Source organism: Siniperca chuatsi, linkage group LG17 (assembly GCF_020085105.1).
Source record: "Siniperca chuatsi isolate FFG_IHB_CAS linkage group LG17, ASM2008510v1, whole genome shotgun sequence".
Classification (NCBI taxonomy): Eukaryota; Metazoa; Chordata; class Actinopteri; order Centrarchiformes; family Sinipercidae; genus Siniperca; species Siniperca chuatsi.
Window position 1 is genome coordinate 13,235,377 of NC_058058.1, and position 23,690 is coordinate 13,259,066.

The window sequence follows — 23,690 nt, forward strand, 5'->3', positions numbered from 1 at the left end:
TTACAGATGAAATTAATTTTAATGTGATGAGGATGGGATGATACAGGCTGTAAATCATGACAACAGATTAAAAACAATAAATTGTTAACATTAAATGAACAAAACCCTCAAAAGACAGACTGATGCTGATGTTTTTAGTTCCACAGTACCGTAACTTTCAGTGTAGCTGTTGTTTGATGTTTGTGAAATGTGATATAAACCAGATATGATTTATTATTCCGAGTTTTAAATATTTATTTTTATTGAGAAATATGTACATTTGTAGAAACAAATTATCTTGATAGTAAAAAAAGGCATTAATTTAAGAAATGATGTGCAGATGGAGACCTACTTCACTTCCAAAGCCAATCTGTAGTTTTTCATCCACTCGACCTGGATTTATCAGGGTATTAAAGTACAAAATGAATTTCTGTACACAGAGACAACACAAGTAAGACTTTTAGTTTATGGGAATGCACCAACCGATTTGGTTGTGGTAATGTTTGTTTTTTACTAAGTTCTTTTACTTCTTTTAATTTTATGTTATCCAGTCAACAGTAGTACTGAAAATATTTGCGTTTGCCTATAACTGTAACATATTAGTCAGTGACTGCTAAATCTGTAACTTTTACAATAAATCTCTGTTGCCATGGATACTTTGTATGGTTGTAGATATAACTAAATGTAGACAGTAGTTTGAAGAAAAGGTATTTACCCCATGGCGGTGGGTTGTGGTTTTTCCTCATGTCAGTGAATCATGTCATTCTACCTGAACTAATACATTTAAAAAAAGAAACACAGACCTATTTCCTAAATTCTTTTTCGAAACAAATCTATGTTCCCACAGAACTCTGCTTGACAACCATTTTCTGGCGGGCACCCTTCGCTGCGGAGGAGTCAAGTCCCGTCACACCTCCCGAAGTGTTTGGAAATCCATGAGCAGCCACGTATTTACGGTACGCTTCTCGGATGATGCGGAAGGCTCGTGTGTTAGCGTAAGGTATATCAGTGACTGGGTCTCTGTACAGTGCGGCCTTGTGGGTGACAGGACAAACCTCCTGGACGGGCAGCTGAGGACTTGACTGGGCACTGCGTGGAAAGGACAGCCCGAAAGCTTCATCGTCACTGAATGTTATGTAAGTACGGGAGCACAGGCCTCCGGCAGGCTGCTGGGAAGGTGTGGTAGGATTTTGAGGTGCAGTCTGAGGGACGTCCTGATCCAACCTTTGGAAAATGGGAAAATGACCAAAATTACTATTTTTAAAACAAAAATACTATATTCTCTTGGTTTATGTAAGATTTGCCTGTCTCATCAAGGTTTCTTTTTATCTTAACTTTTGTTATGGGAAAATTGTTGCCAAATGGCATAACTACTAATTAAGAGCATATTAGGGCTGGGTGTCGTTTAAAAAAATTACAATACCAGTACCAAAACCAGTACCTTTAAAGTGATACATTTCATAATAGAGTACTTCATTCAATACCCATCATGTGAACGGAAGCATTCAGTTGCGTAAAATGCCACCACTCCTCCCCATCCAAATGATTTTTACATTTTGAAAGTCTTCTTTAATTCGATTTAATGCACGAGATAAGTGTAGAGAGCCAGCACAACAGACCAGCCTTGTTTGTCAGAGTGTTGAGTAATGGGAAACGTTAATTCTGAAGGACTGAGTTAACAGTTTGAGTCAAGCATAGAGGTTGTATTAGGCTATGTGAAGCACTGGTTGTGTCTGTTTTACAAACCAACCGCAAAAAAAACAACCACAAAGCCAAAGCTGCTGCTGATACAGCGCTTTGTGAGCTGAAGTTTCCCCGGTAAACACACTGATCTCTTCGGCTGTCGCAGTCCCTCCTGCCCGGCCTGCCACTCCTCTCGCGGTCACTTCTCCTCCATAGCCGGCTTCGCTGCTGGAGTGTATCTGGGATATGCAGAGAGGACAGGCCGGGCGCCAAGGTGGGTTGCCACACACTGGTACACTCCACCAGCACTCCACACACTGGTCCAGTCCGCCAGAGAACGAGGCGAAGAAGTGCTCAGCGTGAGTGGAGGGGCAGCCCAGCGGCAGCCCACGATATGTAGCTACTAGCTGTAGCTGCGATAGTGGGTCAATCAGACGTCGCATTAAATCGAAAAACACTTGGAGTGGTTGGCTGTGAGCAAAACCATACCGCCATTTTTCTCTAGGTCTGGGTTCAAAATGGATTGAATGCAGGTATCGTTTGACTGAAAACGTTTTGATACTACTTGGTACTGGGTTATTTCGGTCAATACCTTAAAAAAGGTATAGAGTACCGATACCTACCCTGGATCATATAATGCTTTGGTATATGATAGTCTAAAAAGAATTAAATACTTTAGGTTTTTTCTAAAAAACAATGTATAGACTGATTCATACAGAAATAATGCCTCTCAACCATCACTTATGACTCACTAGATGTGTCTGGCGGTGTCTGTATCTGCGTAGATCATACGTACCCTTCAACATCCACGTTTTCTTCTTTTAGGACAGAGTGAGAGACTAGTGGCATCAGGACTGAATGGTAACGGATGGTTGGTCCATCAAAACGCCGCTTCTTGTGGACTTGTTTCTTCTTGTCCGCCTCCAAACGTTCATAGTTCTCTACACACAGAAAGCAAAATGAATAGGGGCATCCATATTTCAAGTGTATTGTCATTAAGTTAAACAACTTTAGACAATATATTGGTAAATTCATATTCATTACTTAGTTACAACAATAACCAGTAAAATTAATCACTATACAATATTTATTTACTATGATTTTGTGCATCTCTTTGCCAAAGAGATGGGCTACATTGATTCACATATATTCTGTATAAAGCTAGTGACAGCTGTTCCAACACAAAATCTACTACATCTCTTTTCATACTGTAAGCATCACCAAACACACCATTTGTGTCTCATATAGTCATGACACATTTTGATGGGCTGACACTCACACAGCCATTATGAAAAGGTTATGGACTTTGACTTTTAAAGATCCTTAGGCTTATTAAATTGGTATTCAGTAGACTTATTTATATTGTCATTTATTTTCTGTCTGTGCAATGATATTTGTGTGACTTTTGCTATATTTTGTAACAAAAATCCTACAAAATAGTTCTGTTGCTTATTTTAGAGGAGCAATGTAAAATACAAAAATCGCACAGATGAAGTCAGACATATCGCGTTAGTCATCACTGTAACATACTACTGTATATACTGAAGCTTAAACATAAGTACTTGACATAACCTTCTTTTGAAGAAAGACAATTTCAGAACCAAATCTCTCTTTACATTTGAGTAACTTGACCAACGTATTCTTACCTAAAGATCGAATGTTGATCTCAGCAGTTATTTTGGCCTCAGCCAGCAATTCTTCCTGGGTTAAGGGCCGGTCACGGTGAGCACCTCTCCGTCTCCGAGGGGCATCCTGACGCTCTTGCAAGCGCAGATTGGTCTTTCGGGTATGTTCACTGGTGGACTGTCGCACAGACTTCCGAGCTAAAGAATGATTAAGGCATACAGCTCAAAAACCCTAAAGATAAAGAATCCTGTTGAAATATTATTCATATGTTCAAAAACTGACCCTCCATGGACATTGTCTGATGCAGGTGTGACGTAAACATCATGTGCTTATGATGTGATGGTTTATGTGTTAAACAATTCAAGTGATGTGTTTTTTGATAATATATGGGGAGATATTTGAAAACAGTGTGTAGGCATTTGTGGGAGGTTTGTACCAATCTTACTCTCGCAAAAATCTTGGAATTCTTGTGGAATCCTCCTTTTGAGCTCCACTTTAGTTTTCTCAGTCTTCTTCTGTTCCTCAGAGGGTCTTTTGGGTTTGGGTTTTGCCACCTTTATAGGTTCCTTGGATTAAACAAAGACAAAAAGCCTATTAACAGCAAATCTATGTATGATTAACAAGCAAATTAAGTGCAAACTTTTCTGAAAGAAAGTCAGAAATGCCTGTTTGTGACCATGTGACACATTCTAATTCCACAGCTGCAGATATAAGTGTGGTGGCAAAGTTAAATCAATTATGCTTTCTGCTTCCTCAGCTACTGTTGAGAGGATGGCATTTGGCAACCAATGGCCCCAATGGAGCTGCAGAGCAACCACAGGAAAAAGCAGCTTTATGGGGTTCATGTGTGCAGTTGTATGAATGTTAACAGCGCTGAAAAAGTGCATATATGCTCGGGAAAATACTTCACAGGATAATGTAGGGATAAAAACAAGCTGGCAGCCAAATGCCAGTAAATTTGGTTTGAGAGGAAAAATGTACAGTTTCCGTGTTCATGTTGTGAATCTATCACCAAAATACTTGTACGTCACAAGATGAACACGTCAGTTCATGCTGCATTGTCATTTAAAAGGTCTCTCGGGTATGAATGTAGACTGATGATGATAATTAAATGCAGAAACTTGCTTCAAACTCTGATAGCTCCTGAAATGGTAGTCGCTACCTTATAAGCTTTAGTGACAACCCGACTTTTCCTCCGAGGTGCATCCTCCTCTTGGTCGCTGTCTGGCTCGTCGCCCTCGTCGATGTCGAAGTCGCTGTCCACCTCATCCTCTGTGTCTGAATGTTCTCCATGATACTCATCATCTCCTGATTCCTGATAGGAAACAAAAGGGCATAATTTAGCCAACAATTTATGAAATACAATGAAATAGATTACCTGTTAATGCAACAACCTTCAGAATACACCCTGGAGAGGCAGCTCTCTGTATGTGTTTGTGTTGACACCAAGCAAATCTCAAGGTGACACAGCAGTAAGGCTCATGGAGTGTATTTACAAAATAATACCAACACCTTATGTACAAGAACATAAACTATGACGGAAGTTCATCAAATTAAACAAACAATTCATTTTACATTCATACATCACATTCATTTTATGCTAAATGCCAATTAGCACAAAAGAGTCTTGGAAATCAGCATTTTGATATGAGCTTTCAAAGCAGCATTAGACAACTAACAGAGCTCTATAGAAGAAAAATAATCTGTTCTTAAATACTAAGTGCATAGATAAGAGTAAACCTGTAAAAGGTATTTAATTGTGACATAAAAACCATGACAACATATGCAAACACAAACTGTGGTGACAAAGACCAACACTGGTCACAAGTTGAAAATACTTGACAGACATTATAAGACAGACTATCCCTGAAATTTAAGTATGTGCACATGCACGGTTTCTTTTTCTTTTTTTTTTTTTTTTTTTTTAAAAAGGTGCCAGCAGAGATTGAGACTGAGGCATCACAGGATTTGTTTGTGATTTAGGTGAGATCTAGCTACTGTTGTCAACCTCAGCTGAGACTAACGTCAGAACTGCCAGAGCCACTGCTGCCAAACCCCCTTACACAAGTTGACCCTTGAACCAGCAGCTGTTTGAAGAAAATTAGCTAGACTGCAAATTGAGGATACAAATCAGTATCTTAAAAATGGCTGCAATATCAAATAATAGCGTGTAATGTTCTGACACATAATATGGCTTGACGCCTTTATAGCCTTTCTTCTCTCTTTGAGTGTGACGCTGGAAAGGCTGGCACTCTCATCCGACCTTCACAAATTTGTTAGCTGTTAAGACAGACTGGGCCAGGATATTTTGGATGGTCACTGTTTCGGATGAATCACATTGGCAAGGTGGTTTTGATGACCAGAGCAGCTGCAGGCCTTAACTGAAGTCACATTTTGTAGCATCCTTTGGTGTGTCCGTTCCATATTGGAGGTCCAGTTAATATATGAATTTTTGAACTTGCATGCATTTTTCTTACAGATCTGAGAAATACAAGCTAATAATGGGTATTTGTCCAACAAAATGAGGAATTTCTGAAAAGCCCATGTTGAACATGACCTTCTTATATATCATCTGTGGCATTACCTGCAGTCAAATTGGCATATCTTCTAACACTGCAGAGACTATAAAATGTACATGAACTTACACTCAGTTGCCAGTCTATTAGGTACATCTAGCTAGAAATAATACAACAGAGTGCCGATTCAACCTTATGGTTGCATCAGCAGCACTGTAATGTGTGCTGCTGTTGAATTGTATTGAATTGTATTTTGTTATACTGGGGTGGTTTTACTATTTTTCACACCCCATTTATATCAGTGAGGGAAGATTAAATATGAGACACCTCTCAAACAAAGTAACTACTTTACCTAATTTAAAATAACCTATTTACTCCTAAATAATGCATGAACCATAGACCTGTAAGGTCAGCTATATCTACAGAGAACGTATTGTTTCCAATATCGGTCCAATTTAAAGTTACAGCTAAATACTTTTTGTTGTTGGGTACTTCTATGATTCGTCACACAATATTTTGGGCTTTTTGGCTGCCTGTCACACTAGGACTGGTCGTGCTAATTAAGTAAACAATCACTCGAAAAGGTCCCCTAAAAACAAATCCCTCAGGAATATGTTTTTGTTGTGAAGGAGACCTTTAGGTATTAATGCCATTTCTTGCAGCCTCTGATAACTTGTGATGGACAATTGTTAATGATTAACGTTACGTCTGTCATTTTTAGGAATGATTAATACAAATACAAATTATTATGTACTCAATTATAGTCAGTTACAGCCTAATATGATTCAATTTGACAATGTGTCTCTTTTGGGCAATAATGAAACCGTTTAACGCTAGTTAATTAACGTAAATCAGCCTGAGATTTCGGCCAGCTAACGCTAGCTTATTCAAGAGACCAACTCAAGCTAGCTGGGAGCTAATTTATTAGCTTACTCTCAATTTGGTTACTCACATCGTTGAATCCTCCATAAGTGGTCTTGTAGAATTCGTCCTCTTCTTCAGCATCCAGTAATTTTGACATGCGATTACCCGCAGTCTTTCTGGGTTCGCGACCAACTACCAGTGTCATGGCTGTAATTTCTAAACAATGTTAACTAACGTTAACGTCCAGTTTAGTTAGTTATCTAGCTAGTGTTGTGCTAGCTTGCTTAACAGTGATAGGTTGTTTTGGGGGAGCTCTTTTACCTCGTCGTTACTCGCTGCGCTTATTCAATTATATGTTTGTACACATATTTATTAAAGTTATGGATACGCTTTACAGTCCCGCTAATATGCTAAAAGGTGTTCCTTATTAGCTAACTGTAGTAACACATGCTAATTACACAGCTAACGTAACCACTAAGATTAGCCGCTGCCTTCTTGTAGCTAACCAACACATCCGGAGCAGTTGATGTACTTCCGGGCTACGGTACAGTGCTGTGTTCAAAATTAAACTGCTCTTATGTCTGTATACAATTTGACCTGATATAGCTTTATTTAGCGTGATTTCATTCGCATTCACATCTTAACTTCTGAATCATTTAGCTGGTAAACTTAGAATGGCGGCCACATAATGTTTGATACTGTTGTCAGGGAAACCAGTGGAGTTGGTGCCTGGCACTCAGAGAGGTGATGCATCGCCTGGCAACAGCATAAATTGGATGAATCTCCTTGTGGCAGTTGTGATGAACATTATGATAAGTAAGTCTTGGTCATCAGCTCGTTTGAACAGAAATTAATTTTAAAAAGATACAAAGTGATACGATTACCCTGTGCTTTTACTTAAAGACATCTTAGTTTGTGGTAACAGTTATTATTAATTTAGTGTTAAAATAAATCATTTATTTAACCTGTTTATCAGACACTAGCCACAAAACTATATCACTTGCCATTTTGTGGTCACAGCAAACGCAGCCAGCTGGTGGAGGTCTTAGATCAATGCTACAGATTTACCCAAAGTTTACATTCAAATTTGTCTTGATTAGTTCGGCAATATATGGTAGTTCACATATGGACAGATTAAGCCTACAGCTGTTGTCAACCCATGTGACTCTTCCTTGGCCTCTGTAGTATGTATTTTAAGTGTTATGTGGCTTTCTGAGGTGATGTGAAATATTATATTATCTTAAAAATGTGCACAGTGAAAATATTTACAAAGCAAACACAACGCTTACCACATCTGATGTTTCTCATTTACATTTTGGACCAAAAACCACTGAATAAGCACAAATATACAAAATGACATTTTTGAAAGCACAATAATTTTATTTTATGCTTCTTTTAGAAAGCAAATGTATGAAGTGCTTTACTGGAGGGAAAAACATACATTCCACACATTCATTAAAGAATGAGTACAGCGTAAATGTGATAATATTAGAATACAAGCAAAACATGTATTATCAAATTAAGTAGAATGATATGCTATATAGATGCAAGTGTTGTGTACATTAGCCTTAATATGAGGTTAACATTCCTATTATATATTCTAGTTGTCTCATGGCTACCATCGGAGAGCCATAATAATTATTTCAATGAATAAATCTATTATTGAATCTGTTCTTTAGACACCAAATGAACAAAACAAACAAATAAACCATTAGTCAACCAGGCAAGCCTATAAACTAATTTCTGGTACATTCTCTGTACTGAGTTCTTAAATTGTTTCTATATATAAACATCAACAAGGGCAATATAAGCAACAAACAATTAGCTGAATAATTTACATCTCTACATATTACATGCATTATGTTCATTAAATTGCTTACTTTGGTTGCTTTACATTCAGGTTTTGTTATAGTGGAGAGACAGACATGAAAAATAAAGCTAATCAACGATGTCTATCTCTTGGTTAGATGTTCCTAAAATGTAACTTAAAATCCTCTTAATGTCCAGAAGGACTGATAACAGCACAATTCACTGTATGTCTTGTCTTTTTCATTTTTGCACAACATAAGCTCTAGCTAACATGCTCACATTGAAATGAATTAATCAATAGCCAGCCTCTGTTGGACACAAGTTAACATCCAAAATGTAATACTTGAAAAGTTTTACATTTTGCAGTTCATAAGCTCTTAATGTACCAAGTCATACCAAGTGAAAATTGATTTGATTTGATTTACTTATTGAGTCATATTAGTTTCATGGTGAATCTGCTTGTTTCCATATAGTTGCCTGTCCCTCCGTTACTACTTGAAATGGCGCTTCGTGGCACATATGCTATTGTGGCTGTGTGCTTTATTTGCCCTTTACTCTTACTCCAGAAGAACATAAAGATGAAGCATACGCTCACAGAGCCGAAAAATGAGAGAAACCCAATGGTTGCTGCTATCAGCAACGTCTTGACATCAAATGGGAGTTTCTGATTACCATTCACACCTGGAGAGGCAGAGGGAAAGGCAAACCAACCTTTAAGACGAAAGGGGTTTTTAGAAGATGATGGAAAGGCTCGGACATGAAGGCTGACAGGCAGGCTGCCATTTCCTGCTGCGTTGGATGCCACACAGAGATAAGTGCCACTATCTTGAGGTTGAGCATAGCGAACCTCCAGCGAGCCATTAGAGAGAGCCCGTATTCTACCAATGGGTGATAGAGGTTTTAGCTGTGGGTTTAGCCAGGTGACAGATGGCAGAGGGTCACCTTCTGCATTGCAATAAAACACCACCGTGTGTCCCTGATCTACTCTCACTTCTTGAGGTTTGCGGTTCAGAATGCGAGGCGGCCGACATGTGAGCAGGCCTGGGAGCTCAGCTTCAGTAAAGTCTAGAAAATTCCAGCCCTGCAATTGGACTGACGTACTGCAAGTCGGTGGATTTCCACCAAAGTCCAGATGTAGTCGTCTTTGCACCACCCACAGCAAACGGCAGTCACACGCTATTGGGTTGTTATCAAGTCCCAGAGTTTTTAGGGTGTCCACTGAATGAAAAGCTCCCACCTCAAGGGTGGTGAGAAGGTTTCTAGATACATTCAGCAATTTGAAATGTGCTAAACCCCTGAATGCTCCGATTTCGATGCGAAGCAATGATCCCTGCACCAGACGAAGCTCTTGGAGCCGGAGCAAGTCTCCAAGCCGGTTCCCATGAATGTAGGTGATTGGATTAAAAGAAAGGTCAAGGTATACAAGATATACAAGATGATGCAACGGGATGTATGGGACAGCACTGAGGTTACAGTGTCTGATGGTGAGGGATGTAAGATTTAGGCCGAAGAGACTGTTTCCTGACAGGGTCTCCAGCCAGGGACAATGAGAAATGACAAGTTCCTTGAGATGCTCTAGATGACGGAAAGAGTAGTTTGGCAGCGTGGTGAGGCCCAGTCGGTGAAAATAAAGACTTCTCAGCCCACCAAGCTGTGTGAGCGCCTCTGTCGGCACAGCTGTGAGGTTGCAGCCATCAAGGTGCAGCTCTTGCAGACTGGTTAAGCCAGTGAAAGCTTGATGAGAGATAAAAACTAAGTCATTATCCGCTGCTTTAATAAACTGCAGGGCAGCCAAGCCACGGAAAGTAAAATCTAGCAAAACAAGGATCTCATTGCCGCTTACATCCAGTAACTTCAGTTTTGGCAAACCAGCAAATGCTCCTACAGGAATAATCTTCAGGTGGTTGCGAGCAAGACGCAGAGTTGTCAGACTTTGCAAGCCGAGAAAGGCTTCCACTTCAATTATTACCATAATATTGTCACTCAAATCCAACTGTAAAAGTCGTGTCAAAGTCTTGAACTGCTGATGCACCAGAGTCTTGATCTTATTATGTGTTAAGTTTAGCAGTTTGGTGTCTTGTGGGAGACTGTCGGGCACTGTGGTGAATTGGCTGTCAGAGCAGTTCACTTCCAGCAGCACGGTGTTGCAGCGGCAGGGCTGTGGGCACGGCCGACGAGTTTCAGATGTTAATGCTACCCCCGCTGCCAACAGGTAAAGAGCTCCCCAGCACAGCCATTGGTGGACAGCAATCCCCTCAAACATCTGGTGGCCTGCCTGCATGTAAGAGAGAGAGAGACAGCTGTGAAACGAGTGAGAGAGGGATGATATTTTCTAACGCCACATCAGTAAAAATGGGGGAAATGTCACTTTGGATAACAGGAAGTAGATTTTCATAACCAGACAGCTGCTGATGGAGGGTCCTGTCTTCGTTGACTTACAGATACTGAAGAAAAAATAAGAAAGAAAGCAAAGTAAGATGTGGCCAAATGTTGTCAGATGGTGATGCTGAATCATCTTTGTCAAACTGTGAATGTCAACGATTTTCAGTTTATATTTATGTTGTTTACAGTGCTGCAATAATCCAAGATGATAAGAGACAGAGGTAACAGCTGCTGTGTCGTCCATCCTGGAACAGCCTCAGACAAGCCAAATCAATACACATCTTTAAAAAGCTGCTGAAAGCTCATTTATCTTCTCTGGCTTTTTCTTGATTTTATAGCTTTTATTTTATGGGTTGTAGCTGCACTTAATCCTGCTTGTTTTTATATGTTGTCTTCTTTCTTCCAAACACCACACAACAACAATGTTTGGCTGCAGCAAAAGGCAGAACGAGGTCAGAACTTCAAATTTTACATGACATTACATTTTAATGTTCCATTTCTTGATGCTCAGATCCAGAACAACCGCAGTGAATAAAACTGTAAAATAAATGTATTTCCACTCCCATTAAAAGCAAAACAGTAGCACAGTAGCTGTGCAAGGGTCATGGGTTTAATTCAAACATGGGACTATGAATATGTGACAAAAATGTACATGAGAAAAGGGGATTGTTGCCACATACTGACCATCATAAGCTCTCACTTTATTTGAACCATTGTTAAATTTACCACTAGGGGGCGGCAATAGAAAAAAATTGTGAACAGTACGGTTTTATAACACTGTTTGACGATTAACTGTAACTGGGAAATTGTTATCAGTAATCACATAATGGCTTATAACTCCAAAAAGAATTCATGCAACAATTTAGATTGACATGTCATATGATCATGTAAACAGACATCATAGCTTTAAATGTGAAAACAAGAATATGAGGAAGCAAAACAACTGTAAGCCTGTAAAAATGATTTAAAATGATTTAAACACGCCGTTTAAATTGCCAAGAGAGTGCTGAGAAAAAGAAAAAGAAAACACCATCAAGTGTGATGCCACCCTCAGTTCTGGCAGCTCTCCTCACATGTTGTTGAAGGATCCATCTCTACAGAGCGCGTGAAAAGAGGGACGGAGAGAGAAAGATTACAGTAGGACAGATTTCTCTAATATTTGAGACATGTTTTGCAGAAAGAGCTCTGTTTCTAAATGTAAAATACAAAAGTAAGCACGCTCACCAAAGCAAAAAAAAGTGATTTTAAAAGTGAATTTAGTGTATACTTTTTTCTTTGCAGACTAATTCATTTTTGATCAACTTATTTGATCGACATATTTAATGCTTGTATTTATAACAGGTCCTAAATGATTTTGCATTTAAATCATTGGATTTTTTAAACTTGTGGTCACCTAGAAAACTCCACCTAGAAAGTCTAATATCTCAGCAAACAAACATACTAGAACGAATCAGGGTGAAATAATCTTTTTCTGTATTTAAGATCGTATTTTTAAAGGAGGTAATTCTATCTTGACACAGTTATGGGTATGGAGCTGGGGAATACTGTATAGTCTGACTGCTGGTGATGACAGCAGCTCCCCAGAGCAGTGAATGCTGGTGGCTGACTCCTCTAGGAGCGCACATGCTAGAGAGTGAAAATAGTGTACAGGTGAAATTGCCGTTATTTACTGTGGCCTGACAGCTTCAAGAGCTCATATACAATGAATGGTATTGTAAAAGACTCAGAATTACAGTAATCTTGTGGGGGGTGGGGGGAGAAAAACAAGTCTTGTAACTCACCGTCTCGTCAGTCTGAAGGGCTTGTCATTGTGATAGCTCCATTTTCACAATTTTGTATTAAAAAAACAGTTCATTTGCAAGTGGGTTGTTTTTTCCTGAAATGGCCTAAACTGTTGATACAAGCAAAGAAAATTCAAAGAGCAGAGTACGTCGCTTTTGGTCTGTCAGGTCCACCTCAAAACTGTCTGTTGCTCAAAAATACATCCAAATGAAACCTACAATGTGAGAGAGATAGACAGACATAATCATTACAGGAAAGCCTCATCCTCCCATTCTGAAATATTCAACCTCCGGAGGAAGCGCGTTGCTGCAGCTCGGTCCCCCTGTTGCTTCTCTGTCCTCATGGCAACAACAACCTGGCTCTGGACGCGCGGGTGCTCAGTGCATGCTGGGGGATTATATGCACTAGCTACTGGACTCCATCCAGCACACTGCACTGGATGACAGGAGGCAGGCACAGGTCAGCCAAATGCAGAGATTTAGGAGCAACACCAGATGGAAATGAATTGAAGCACTGACACTTAGAAATAAAGGAATATCTCTTCAGCAGTTTGATGAAGACCAGGACACATTTGTAAAGTCCTGGAGGGTAGTGTTTGTCCAACCTGTAAGATATTTGTAGATAGTCATAGATTTTTAGTATTAATATTATGCTGCAAAAACTGCAATCATAACTACTTGAAGACCTAACATGTCATTTCATAATTCTGTCACGTTTTAAATTACTGGGACTAATTTATGAAACTTTCCTGAATCAAGGGTGGCATTGGGAACAGGTGAAATAAAAAAACTACATCTTAAAGGTGGCCATGAGACAAAGAGACTACATAGATGGTTTTTAGCATGCAATAGTGTATATCCCTGAATTATTGATGGTGACATGTTCTCCAGTCACTCTAGGCTGTGGGTAATAAACAGGCCATAGTTTATCTTTGAATAAGATAATGAATGCCATCATGGCAACTCACCCAACTTCTCTCTTTTGATGTTCACATCAGACTCTCAGCTCTGCTTGTTCCCTGTAAAACAAAAGTAGGAAATAAAAATATCCTGACACGAGGGGACTTAAATGTCACACATTAAAATAATATTAATATTGCTGTAAGTGATAATGAAATAACAGCTAATAAAATCAATAACAGTAATACCTAAGGCTGCAATAGCACAAAATAACATTGTGGACTTACTCTAATTAACAATACATAAACTACCACAGTGTGAGGCAAGGCAAAGTTTATTTGTACGGCACCTTTTCAACAACAACAAGGAAACTCAAAGTGCTGTACATGAGACATAAAAAGAAACAATACATAGAAGAAACATAAGGCGATATAAATAGACACTTAAAGGGATTTTGAAAACGTAACTCAAAACTGAAGCTAAAAAAAAAAGCAAAAATTGAATCAGTCAGATAAAACAGGAGAATAAAAATATCAGCGCAACTTCAGTGCAGTCCAGGATATGAATGCATAGTCCCAAATTGAATTTAATTGTACAGCTAAATTAAACATCATAAATCAGTGAGGTGAACTTAAGTAATTAAGGATGTACTAGGTACACTAAGGTTACAGTAGTATTAGTACGATTGATTAAAGAGACCTATTTGTTTTTGTAAGGAACTACTAAGTGAGGAAGTAAATTAAGTCTGTGAATATGTTTCCGCAGGTCTGACATGAAAACTAAACCCTGTTGTGGTTTAAATCTGTTTAAACCTCACAACAGGTTAAACCCTAGTTTGGGGTCACAGAAGATGCTGGTTAGAGAGCAAAGTATCAAGGTCATTTTAACCACACCTGCAGGGTGGGATTTCATAGATTTCACTACAACTGATGTCACTCACAAGGTCCAGCATTCGTGATATTTGTCGGTATTTATCGGTATCGATGAATGATGAGACTACAATGCATGTAAATGTGTGAATCCTCGTGTTATTCAGGGGTCCCATTTGCCGTGATCCCCTTTTCTTACAAAACATAACTGTTTTTGAACACATCAGCTGATTCAATTCAAAATTAGCAGATGTGGGCAGTAACATCTTGTCTGATACATTTCAAATTTGCTGTTTGACAAGAAAAATGGTTTGACTTTGTTTTATTCTCTCCTCTATGATTGAATGATCTCTCATCACATCCCACATCTCTAAAAGCCTTGAATAATTGACTGAGGGCCTCATAAATATAATTCATTCATGCATTTATACATTTGGGATTTAGCTGCTCACTCCACCCACACTGTTCCCCTTGTTAATTGTATTTTTTAAACAACTTGTTGTTTAAAAAGCAAAACACTCATTCCAGATTCAATGAGAGTTTTAAAAAAAACAATCAGGTGTTTGAGAAGAATTGCCTTCCTCTCTGCTCAGCTGCAGCATTATGAGGTGTGTTGACACAAAACGTGCATGATCACCACAGAAGAAGAGCTGAGTCAGGACCTTACCATCTGGTACCTCAGGGAACCTGCGTTCATCAGCGGATCTCTGTCCAACCAGGAGGAGAAAATCAGTGCCAATTACAGCCTTGGCCAAATCAGAGCTCCTAATTGCATAATATCCTCCCGTCTTTTTATCATCACACTGTTGCGTCATTGCTGCTCCCTGCTGTGATGTTTCTGGGTAATTCTCTCTTTTTAAGTATTTTTGGGACATTTTTTGCCTTTATTAGATATACAGTAGAGGGGGGAGGGAGAGCTGGGGGATGATTTGCAACAAAAGTCCTCAGTCAAATATAAACAGGGGACATTGCAATAGCTACATGGTCAGCATCTTAATGGAATAGTTCAACATTCTGGGAAATACATTTATTTGCTCTCTTGCCGAGATTTACATCAGAAGATTGATACCACACCATGAAGCTGCAGCCAGCGGCCAGTTAGCTTAGCATAAAGACAGGAAACAGGGGGAGACAGCTAGCTAACCAGCTGCTGGCTGTAGCTTAATATTTAACAAATTAATCTAATTATTTAGATTATTCATAATTATTTTTATAAATGACTTATTTTATATATACAATATATTATTTTTATAATATTATTATTAATTTATATTTTCCATCAATGGTACACTCAACAGCAAGAGCTTGCATATAATAGGACTGCTGCAATTTGTATACAAACAATATAATGTAAATAAATAAATAAACTTTTTCTGATATTAATAAAGTGCATTTTGTCTTTTTGTTGATGTTTGTTTGTTTTACAGTATGTGTTAACATACTAACATGCACACACAGAAACAGCTGTAAGTATACGGCGTGGGGGAAGAGGTTCACACTAAAGAAAAGAAAACTGAAGAAGAAATAATTTTTTACACTTAACACTTCACACCACAACCTCTCACACAAACAGGAACCTTTGAGCAAGAATTTACAAGGATCCATAAAATATTACAAAAGATGTTAGCCAACAGAAAACCAGGCCATTTTCTCACAAAGTTCAAACTAACTGCAGCTGTCATCACAAACTCAGTCTGACACTTTTAGAAATTAGCATCATTAGCAGTAAATGTGGTTTCTTGTTTTTGCCAGATAACAAACTAAGCCCATGTGTCAATGTCAAACATAATTCAGTGTTAAAGTGATTAATACTGAACTAGCAAATGGGGATAGATGGTTAAAATGGTGTCATTTCTATCAATTTATCACAGTTTTATTATCACGAATCATCTATGGATTTGCCAAATATTTTCTCAATTTATCCCTAACCTTTTTTTTCACATGTATTTTCATCCACAAGCAGTTTTATTTTCTATCATGTAACTTTTGTCACTTCCACCTCTGGTACTAGAAGGGTATTTTAGCCTATTAGACTCACATGACAAGCCAGAGAGCAGATGCACTGAAAAACAGAGTGAAAAAAACCACATAAAACAACAGTGTGTGTATGAGGAAACTGTACTTCCTCTTTTAAGTGTGAAGGTCCTCTGGTCTGTTAAAACGGGTGTACTTTCTTGCTGGAACAAAATAACCCTGCTGATTATTCTGCAATAAGGTAAATGCAAACTATTTCTTCTTATCTGTAGTAATGCATTTAGACTGTTTGGCTGATATTCTGAGTCGAGATCAAATGCTTGTCAAAGCTAATGGTTACATCGTGTGTGGATAAATAAGCTATGAGAGGGTAGAAAATATTTGCTGAGAAAGAAGCTCAGAGATTACAGTGAAAGAGGTTTGAACTTCCCCATTTTGAGGTGAACAAGTCTCTAAAAAGCCTGCAATGCTAGAAAACAGCCTGATACTTTTTAAATTCTTATCTAACTTTCACATCCAAGTTTTACAGGCTGCACCTTGCTCTCTATAGTTGTGTACCGGTACACAACTATAGAGAGCATTTAAGGTTAAACACAAATACAATTGCTGGCTGTGTGACTGTGTTTAACCTTAAATGCATATCATGTTGTGGTTTTAGACTAGACTAGGCGATCACTGTGCACATTAACAGTCTCCAGTGTTGGCTAATGTGTAGGTTATTTTCTACTGCAGAAAGATTTCACAAGGAAGCTGGTCAGCTTGTCCTTACGAGGACTGATGCTATGGGGCATTTACATTCCACAATAGTGTCAAAAAACATTTATTCTATATGTATTGTGAATTTGCAAAAAGTTTATTGTGTTCAGTGTTTCATTTGAGTTTTAATAATCCTCTTACTGGTTGGTGCAGATTTTTATACACTTGGTTTACAACCATTGCTTGTGTGGTCTTGTCCTCAGTGTTTAGTCGACTAATTGTTTCATTTGCAGTACGACTTACATAAGGGTCGTATCTGCTCATATAATGTGGCTAGCTTTGGGTTTTTTTCCTTTGCAGGATGCAGATTTTGCGTGCCGTGTTGCTTTTGGCCTTTCTGGTCCTCGGCCACTCTTCGTCTGCCTTAAATAAATTGTGGGAAGAGTGGATAATCAAACATAGCAAGGTTTATAATAATCAGGTAGGATTATGAAAATCTTCATTTCTTTCTCTCTTTATCATCATATGCACACATACACACACATATATTATTCGATCTTTCAGTCAGTGTTTCTGTTTCAGACTGAGATCGTTTTCAGGAGGGCAGTGTGGGAGAAGAACATGCAGTTGGTGTTGAGACACAACCAGGAGGCCTCAGCAGGAAAACACAGCTTCACAATGGGACTCAATCATCTGGCTGACATGGTAGGAATCCGCTCCAAAGCTACAGTTTGTGTTTTCAGTCACCTGCTCAGAAAACTGGTTGTCCAAACAAAAACAGTAATCCAACACAGGAATTCCACTGATTACCAAAAATATGTGCACGGCATATTCAAATACCCATGGAGGTTTTAATGAGAAAAACAGTTTACAGAAAAACTTCTGCTCGCCTGTGGGTCGCAGCGGGTGTGAACTTTTAAGTTTAAAACCAGTGGCAACTTTACAAGACCCAACCTCAAACCAGGGCAGCTAAGTCAGTCAGAAAGAAAACAAGGAATACGTGGTAGCCTAGTTAGCAGTTCTTCTGGTCACTAGACACTAGCCACCTCTGCTGCCACCAAGCTAATCTTCGCAGTCCTCGCATCTGTTATTTGTAACTTCACTCTGTTTTATTTATTATTTTTTGAGCTGCAAGTTGAACCTCACTGCACAGATTTGGTGACACCTTAACATCTGACAGACTGGAACTTATATTTTTTACAATCATACTTTTAGTTTTTTTGTTTTTTTCTCACCTCTTTGTAACATCAACTATGACCTGCATCATCCATGAGCAAGAAAGTGGATGAAGGATAACGGACAGTGGATGTCTTAATTTTGCTCTATAAATCTTCTGCTAATTACATGACTATAGTAAATCGGATGATTGTTTGTACATTTTAATCAGAGTTTTATATTATAGAACCTCAAGTTTGTCGGCTGGATGCTGAATTAAGCAGCTGACTTCCCATGACTCATAACTCACTAAAGTAGCCTTGTGCCGACAAAGAAAGACCTCTCTGTATCATGACAGAAGAAAAACAATCATCCAAGTATTCAAGATCACGGGATTGACTGTCAAACAAGGCTGTCCTACAAATGACAGCACTAGAGTGGACATTGACCATGCGACTATTTAGGACAGAAATGTATCCGAGAGACCTCTGGTGGATACAAACTGCATCACAAACATTTTAACACTGACCACGAGTCCTCCTTATGTCATCTAACGGCTCCTCTCACTGACCTCTGCTGGTGCAAAACGGATGTCACTGACCAACACTGTTAATCTGCATGTAAACCTGCACCCTCTGTGGCTTAATTTAAACCCTAACCTATAGAGCAGCTCTAATCTTCCTTTATACAATCTGATTAATTTAATCCAGTGTGGCTTGGCCAATCTGGACAATCAGGACTATCATGAAGTACAATACATCTGGGAATGCTAATAAAGTTACATAAAGGTATGTGTACATGCTAACTGATATATAATGCAAGCCAGTTTTTTCCATATCAGTCTCGTTGTGTGCAATTGTGACAAATGCAGTTCTAGTATTTAAAGAAAACTAAACTTTTAAAGCACAAAAAAACATTTAAATGATTATTCTGCTGAAAATGATCGATTTTAACATTAAAATTTTATAGTGTATATATATATATTGTGGACTGAAATGCAATATATGCAAATAAAATATTATGTTAAAAAAAGCAGAATGCAAGTACAGCAAAATGAAAGAAAATGCAATGCAAAAACATGGCATCTGAAGGTTTGGAGTCAAAATGTAAATAAGCTAGAGAGGAAGGGCATTTATGAGGCTGCAATGGAAGATATTGTAAGGGTTTTTCATTTTGATGATGAAGACGACAGGAAGCCTGAGTAGTGGAGCCTTGATGGGTGTGACGTGTTGACTCTCTGCAGGACCCTGGCAGAAATGTTCAGGACACACTTAAGCTTTTGGACTCCTATCAGAGATCCCAAAGAACAGTGTATTATAGTTGCCTTGGAGATAAATGGGAGGACAGCTCAAGTGTTCATCACTTGTTAGAAAAAAGATTTTACTGAGGTGTTATGATCTATAAAACTAAGGTGACAGAGGAGGACAGCGGCATTGTACAGCAAAGGTGAAAAGGGTAAGAAGTGCTGGACCTGGTGAGATGCCATAATAAATACAATAAAATAAAATGTATTGTGCTCTTTCTCCTAAAGGCAGAAGTTTAAACTTGACAAGAATTAGAAGAACTTGTGGTTAATTTTATGATTGGTTGCTGGTGTCGCTGAGGCTGAGGGACACTGTGTGCAAAAATAAAAACTTCTTCCAAAGATTTGAGACTAAAACTATTTCTAAATAGCTATGGTGCTATTTAGAAATAGTTGGTGGGGGACTGGGAGGATGGAGGAACCAGCATCGCTTATGATCATGAGCTCATTTAGTAGTGTAGTGCTGTTTCAGTGCAAAAACCTTTGAGAAGAAGGTGAGATGAATTTGTAGCGCACTGAAAGGCTGACATGTATTTCAGTGTGTACTTAAACTGCTGTAAATACACAATATTGCAATGTCAAAAGTTCATAAGAGCGCTGCTGTGAAGAGGTCATCACTAAGCTCTGACATTGTAATATTTACTTCATGTGCATTTCATATATTTACCAGCCCTCTTTTCTATCAGACAGCTGAGGAAATCAATGAGAAGCTGAACGGCCTGAAGCTGGAGGAGCCTATTCATTACAGAAATGGCACTTTTAAGGAAGTGAGTGGCTTATTGACACCTCAGAGTGTAGACTGGAGGAAGAAAGGCCTGGTCAGCCCAGTCCAAAACCAGGTAAGCAATGATTTGACATCAGCTATTTTAAACTGAGGAATTGAGAGCTATCTAGATAATCAGTGGCAATAAACGTAATTTCTCTTTTTTAAGGGGTTATGTGGGTCCTGCTGGGCCTTCAGCTCTTTGGGAGCTCTTGAGGGCCAGATGAAGAAACGAACAGGTTTCCTTGTTCCCCTGAGCCCACAGAACCTGGTGGACTGCAGCACCATCGATGGAAATCACGGCTGCAGAGGAGGATACATCTCTAAATCCTACAGCTACATCATCCGCAATGGAGGCGTTGACTCAGAGAGCTTTTACCCCTACGAACACCAGGTCATCCTTACTTCCTTCTTTACTTCCTGATTTCCTTCTTAACTACCGTGCTTCCTTCTTTACTTACTTATTTCTTTACTTTGTACTCACTTCATTCCTGCTTTCCTTCGTTCCTTCCTTCATTCTTATTTCCTCATTTCCTTCTTACTTATAAACAATAAGTTTGTTGTTTTCTTTCTATAACAAATCAAGATACATAACTTAAATGATAAATAAAATGTGTTTTAAGACAAAAAACACATAAAACATGCGTAATATTTACCAGTTTGATTAAATAGTCATACATAAAATATGTTGAAAATCTCGTTTCTATTTGTAGAACAATAAATGTCGGTATTCTGTCAAGGGAAAGGCTGGCTACTGCTCTGATTTCCACATCCTCCCACGAGGAGATGAGAAGACTCTGCTGGCTGTAGTGGCATCAGTGGGACCGGTCGCTGTGGCCGTAAACGCCATGCTGCAGTCTTTTCATCTCTACAGAGGAGGTGAGGCAGGAGGCTTCTGAATGTGAAGATTTAATACAAAGAGAGGTCAGCTGATGAGTGATGGGTTAATGCTGTAGCTGTGAACCCTGGTTTTGGTTTGAGTCACACCTGTAAATTTAATAGATAACATGACATGTACAGTATGTTATATTTTATACTTTATATGCGACATTGTTCCATTCATCTTACTTTATCTAACTTTTGAAATATTCAGATTTGTATAAAGTATGACTGCTAGTTAGAAAAATGCCACGCTTGTAGTATGACTTCCATTTGCTTCAGTATTTCTCTTTTATACAACTTCCATAAAGTGATCTTGTATTAAAGGCTCCACTCTGCAGTTAAACATGGTTGAAATATTGCCACTCCAGCACTGGAACTGTTCGCAAAACTAGAGTTTTGACTGAATTTTGTCATGGTTTGCGGGTTTATGTATGTTATTTCCTGCTTTATTTTAAAAGACTCTCCTTCCCTCATGTGCCTGTTAGTTTTGCTTCCTGTCTTTGTTTGCTTTTCCCGCCAGTTTTGATTGTTTGCTCCGCCCTGATTAGTCTCACCTGTGTCTCGTTGTCTCCCTTCACCTGAGTGGATTTAGTCTGCGTGCTTCCCTCGTCTCTTTATTAGATTGTTGTTGTACCTTTGTGTCAAGCTTTTGATCCCTTACCCTGTGTGGTTTTTGTCTTTCATTAAGCGTCCTGACCTTGGTTTCCTGTGTATTCATTTGAACTTATCTTCAGTTTCTCTTGGACCTTGCATGATCTTGGATTTTGCCTGCTCCCTGTCTGAATTGTTTTACCTCTGTTGGACTCTTTGAAATCGATATAAGCCTTTTGTGTTCTTATTAAATCATTGAACTGCACCTGCTCTGCTTCCTCGTCTGCTTTTGGGTCCAAATCCCTTATTTCCCCTGCTACCCTGCTTGACATATCACAACAAGATTTTATTATCACAACTCTCCATCTGAATGATGAACATTTTCTAAAATCTAAACAGATTTAAAGTTAAACTATTGTGAGGGTGCTAAAGGCTCGCATTTGTGATATTTATAGTTATTCCTTGTGTACAAAACTTGCTGCTTTTTGTTAAGATGAATAAAGATTTTCACAAGGCCTACCAGACTTCTGCTTTTAAAATGAATGTGTGCATAGTTACCACCATTAAACAAATTCTTGATTGCACTTTTAAAATTGGATTAGATCTTTAGAGGGGTGTAAGGGCAGCTTTGTGTGGCACTTACATCAAATGTGATTTTCTTTTCAGTTTTGTAAGGAGTTCATTGTGTTTTACAGAACAGACTGGAAGCTGTCAGAAGTGATAAACAAAATGAGAACAGGAGTGACTTTACAGCATCAGCTCAGTTAAATTAGTTTACTAGATAGTAGAGCCTAAATCATGTGATGAAATGGTTCCCATTCCCAAAATCATAATTTAAATAACCACACAATGATTAATAATGAATGCCACTGTCAGGGGATTCAGAAGAGATTCTATTTTGCATGCATTTTCTCAACCACTATTCTTAACCTTGTGTCTTTCAGGTTTATACAACGTACCCAACTGCAACCCAAAGTTCATAAATCACGCTGTCCTGGTTGTGGGCTATGGCACAGACGGAGGACAAGACTTCTGGCTTGTGAAAAACAGGTGAATTTGTCTCTTCTGGCTACAAGTTTTACAGGACTTAAAATGTGTTACCACCACATGTAATGTGTGACCAATTTTAAAATGTGAGGGTCTTTGTGATTCCAGTTGGGGAACTGCGTGGGGAGAGGAAGGCTTCATTCGACTTGCCAGAAACAAAAACAATCTCTGCGGCATTGCCAGCTTTGCAGTCTACCCTACGCTGTGAAAATGTGACCTGTCACCTGAATTATCTTGGTAGAATTTTAGGTTATCTCATTTATCTATTTAATATCAGACTACATGTTTTAATCTTTGATAACAAAACTGCAGATGCTGTCCTGAAAGTCAAATACTGCCAAAAAAAGTGTACAAAAAGTTAATTTTGCAGAAGTACTGTATCTGCTTTGGTAGCATTTCTCACTGATTTTGTTTTAATAAAGACATATAAATATAAATGTCTGAGTTTCATTTACATCAATAGGCTGATTATTCAATCTGGATAAAAAGACTGCTTTGTACTTTTTAAATATATAGGTTCGCCTCTGTATTATATATTTGTTGTAAAAATTTATATTTAAATGTTGACTTAGCTTTTGGTGTGTTTAAATGCACATTTAATCAAACTCTTTGATAATGGAAGAAATGGAATGAAATATCTCAGCTGCCTGTTAAGGGTGACATGGGAATGAAATATTGTTAGTAGGAATAGTTATTATTGCAATAGAGGTGTTTTATGAAGTTATCTAAATGATAGGTGAGAATAATAAATTAATCAAAAGTGGATTCCTTTTGGTCTTGGTGGTCTATAGTGAGGTTTTTCAGTCTAATACGCCCATGTGTACAAAACTGGATAGAAAGGTTCACTGAGTTCAGGAAATGATTTGTCAC

The 23,690-nt window shown here is 38.5% G+C and overlaps 3 protein-coding genes and 1 long non-coding RNA gene across 13 annotated transcripts; 2 read left to right on the top strand and 2 right to left on the bottom strand.

Annotated features, from left to right (window-relative positions):
- Positions 1-7,179, bottom strand: vps72a (vacuolar protein sorting 72 homolog a). Of its 2 annotated transcripts, none has more exons than XM_044172848.1 (6): positions 6,757-7,179; positions 4,451-4,603; positions 3,734-3,854; positions 3,309-3,485; positions 2,459-2,603; positions 1-1,203 (listed from the first exon to the last, which is right to left on the bottom strand). In XM_044172848.1, the coding sequence occupies exons 1-6, from the start codon at positions 6,871-6,873 to the stop codon at positions 813-815; spliced, it is 1,104 nt and encodes a 367-aa protein (XP_044028783.1). In that variant the 5' UTR covers positions 6,874-7,179; the 3' UTR covers positions 1-812. The 2 variants fall into 2 exon arrangements, with proteins under 2 accessions (XP_044028783.1, XP_044028781.1); XM_044172846.1 differs by having other exon boundaries at positions 3,725-3,854; positions 6,757-7,160.
- LOC122864985 lies at positions 7,078-11,161 on the top strand. 2 transcript variants are annotated; one of them, XR_006375362.1, is made up of 4 exons: positions 7,078-7,212; positions 7,377-7,484; positions 10,690-10,949; positions 11,048-11,161. It is a non-coding gene; the product is annotated as an uncharacterized LOC122864985 (long non-coding RNA). The 2 variants fall into 2 exon arrangements; XR_006375361.1 differs by lacking the exon at positions 7,078-7,212 and having other exon boundaries at positions 7,324-7,484.
- LOC122864983 (leucine-rich repeat and immunoglobulin-like domain-containing nogo receptor-interacting protein 1) lies at positions 8,026-13,287 on the bottom strand. Of its 7 annotated transcripts, none has more exons than XM_044172841.1 (4): positions 12,641-13,287; positions 11,890-11,953; positions 10,846-10,921; positions 8,026-10,752 (listed from the first exon to the last, which is right to left on the bottom strand). In XM_044172841.1, exons 3-4 carry the CDS (start codon positions 10,870-10,872, stop codon positions 8,911-8,913), a joined length of 1,869 nt encoding a protein of 622 aa, XP_044028776.1. In that variant the 5' UTR covers positions 10,873-10,921; positions 11,890-11,953; positions 12,641-13,287; the 3' UTR covers positions 8,026-8,910. The 7 variants fall into 7 exon arrangements, with proteins under 7 accessions (XP_044028776.1, XP_044028780.1, XP_044028779.1 ...); XM_044172845.1 differs by having other exon boundaries at positions 10,917-10,921; positions 12,641-13,283; XM_044172844.1 differs by having other exon boundaries at positions 10,876-10,921; positions 12,641-13,282.
- A 3,192-nt stretch (positions 13,288-16,479) lies between these two features.
- LOC122864988 (procathepsin L-like) lies at positions 16,480-23,257 on the top strand. 2 transcript variants are annotated; one of them, XM_044172852.1, is made up of 8 exons: positions 16,480-16,624; positions 17,440-17,560; positions 17,662-17,784; positions 20,224-20,376; positions 20,470-20,694; positions 21,014-21,179; positions 22,718-22,823; positions 22,929-23,257. In XM_044172852.1, exons 2-8 carry the CDS (start codon positions 17,441-17,443, stop codon positions 23,026-23,028), a joined length of 993 nt encoding a protein of 330 aa, XP_044028787.1. In that variant the 5' UTR covers positions 16,480-16,624; position 17,440; the 3' UTR covers positions 23,029-23,257. The 2 variants fall into 2 exon arrangements, with proteins under 2 accessions (XP_044028787.1, XP_044028788.1); XM_044172853.1 differs by having other exon boundaries at positions 21,041-21,179.
- Positions 23,258-23,690: the final 433 nt, after the last annotated feature.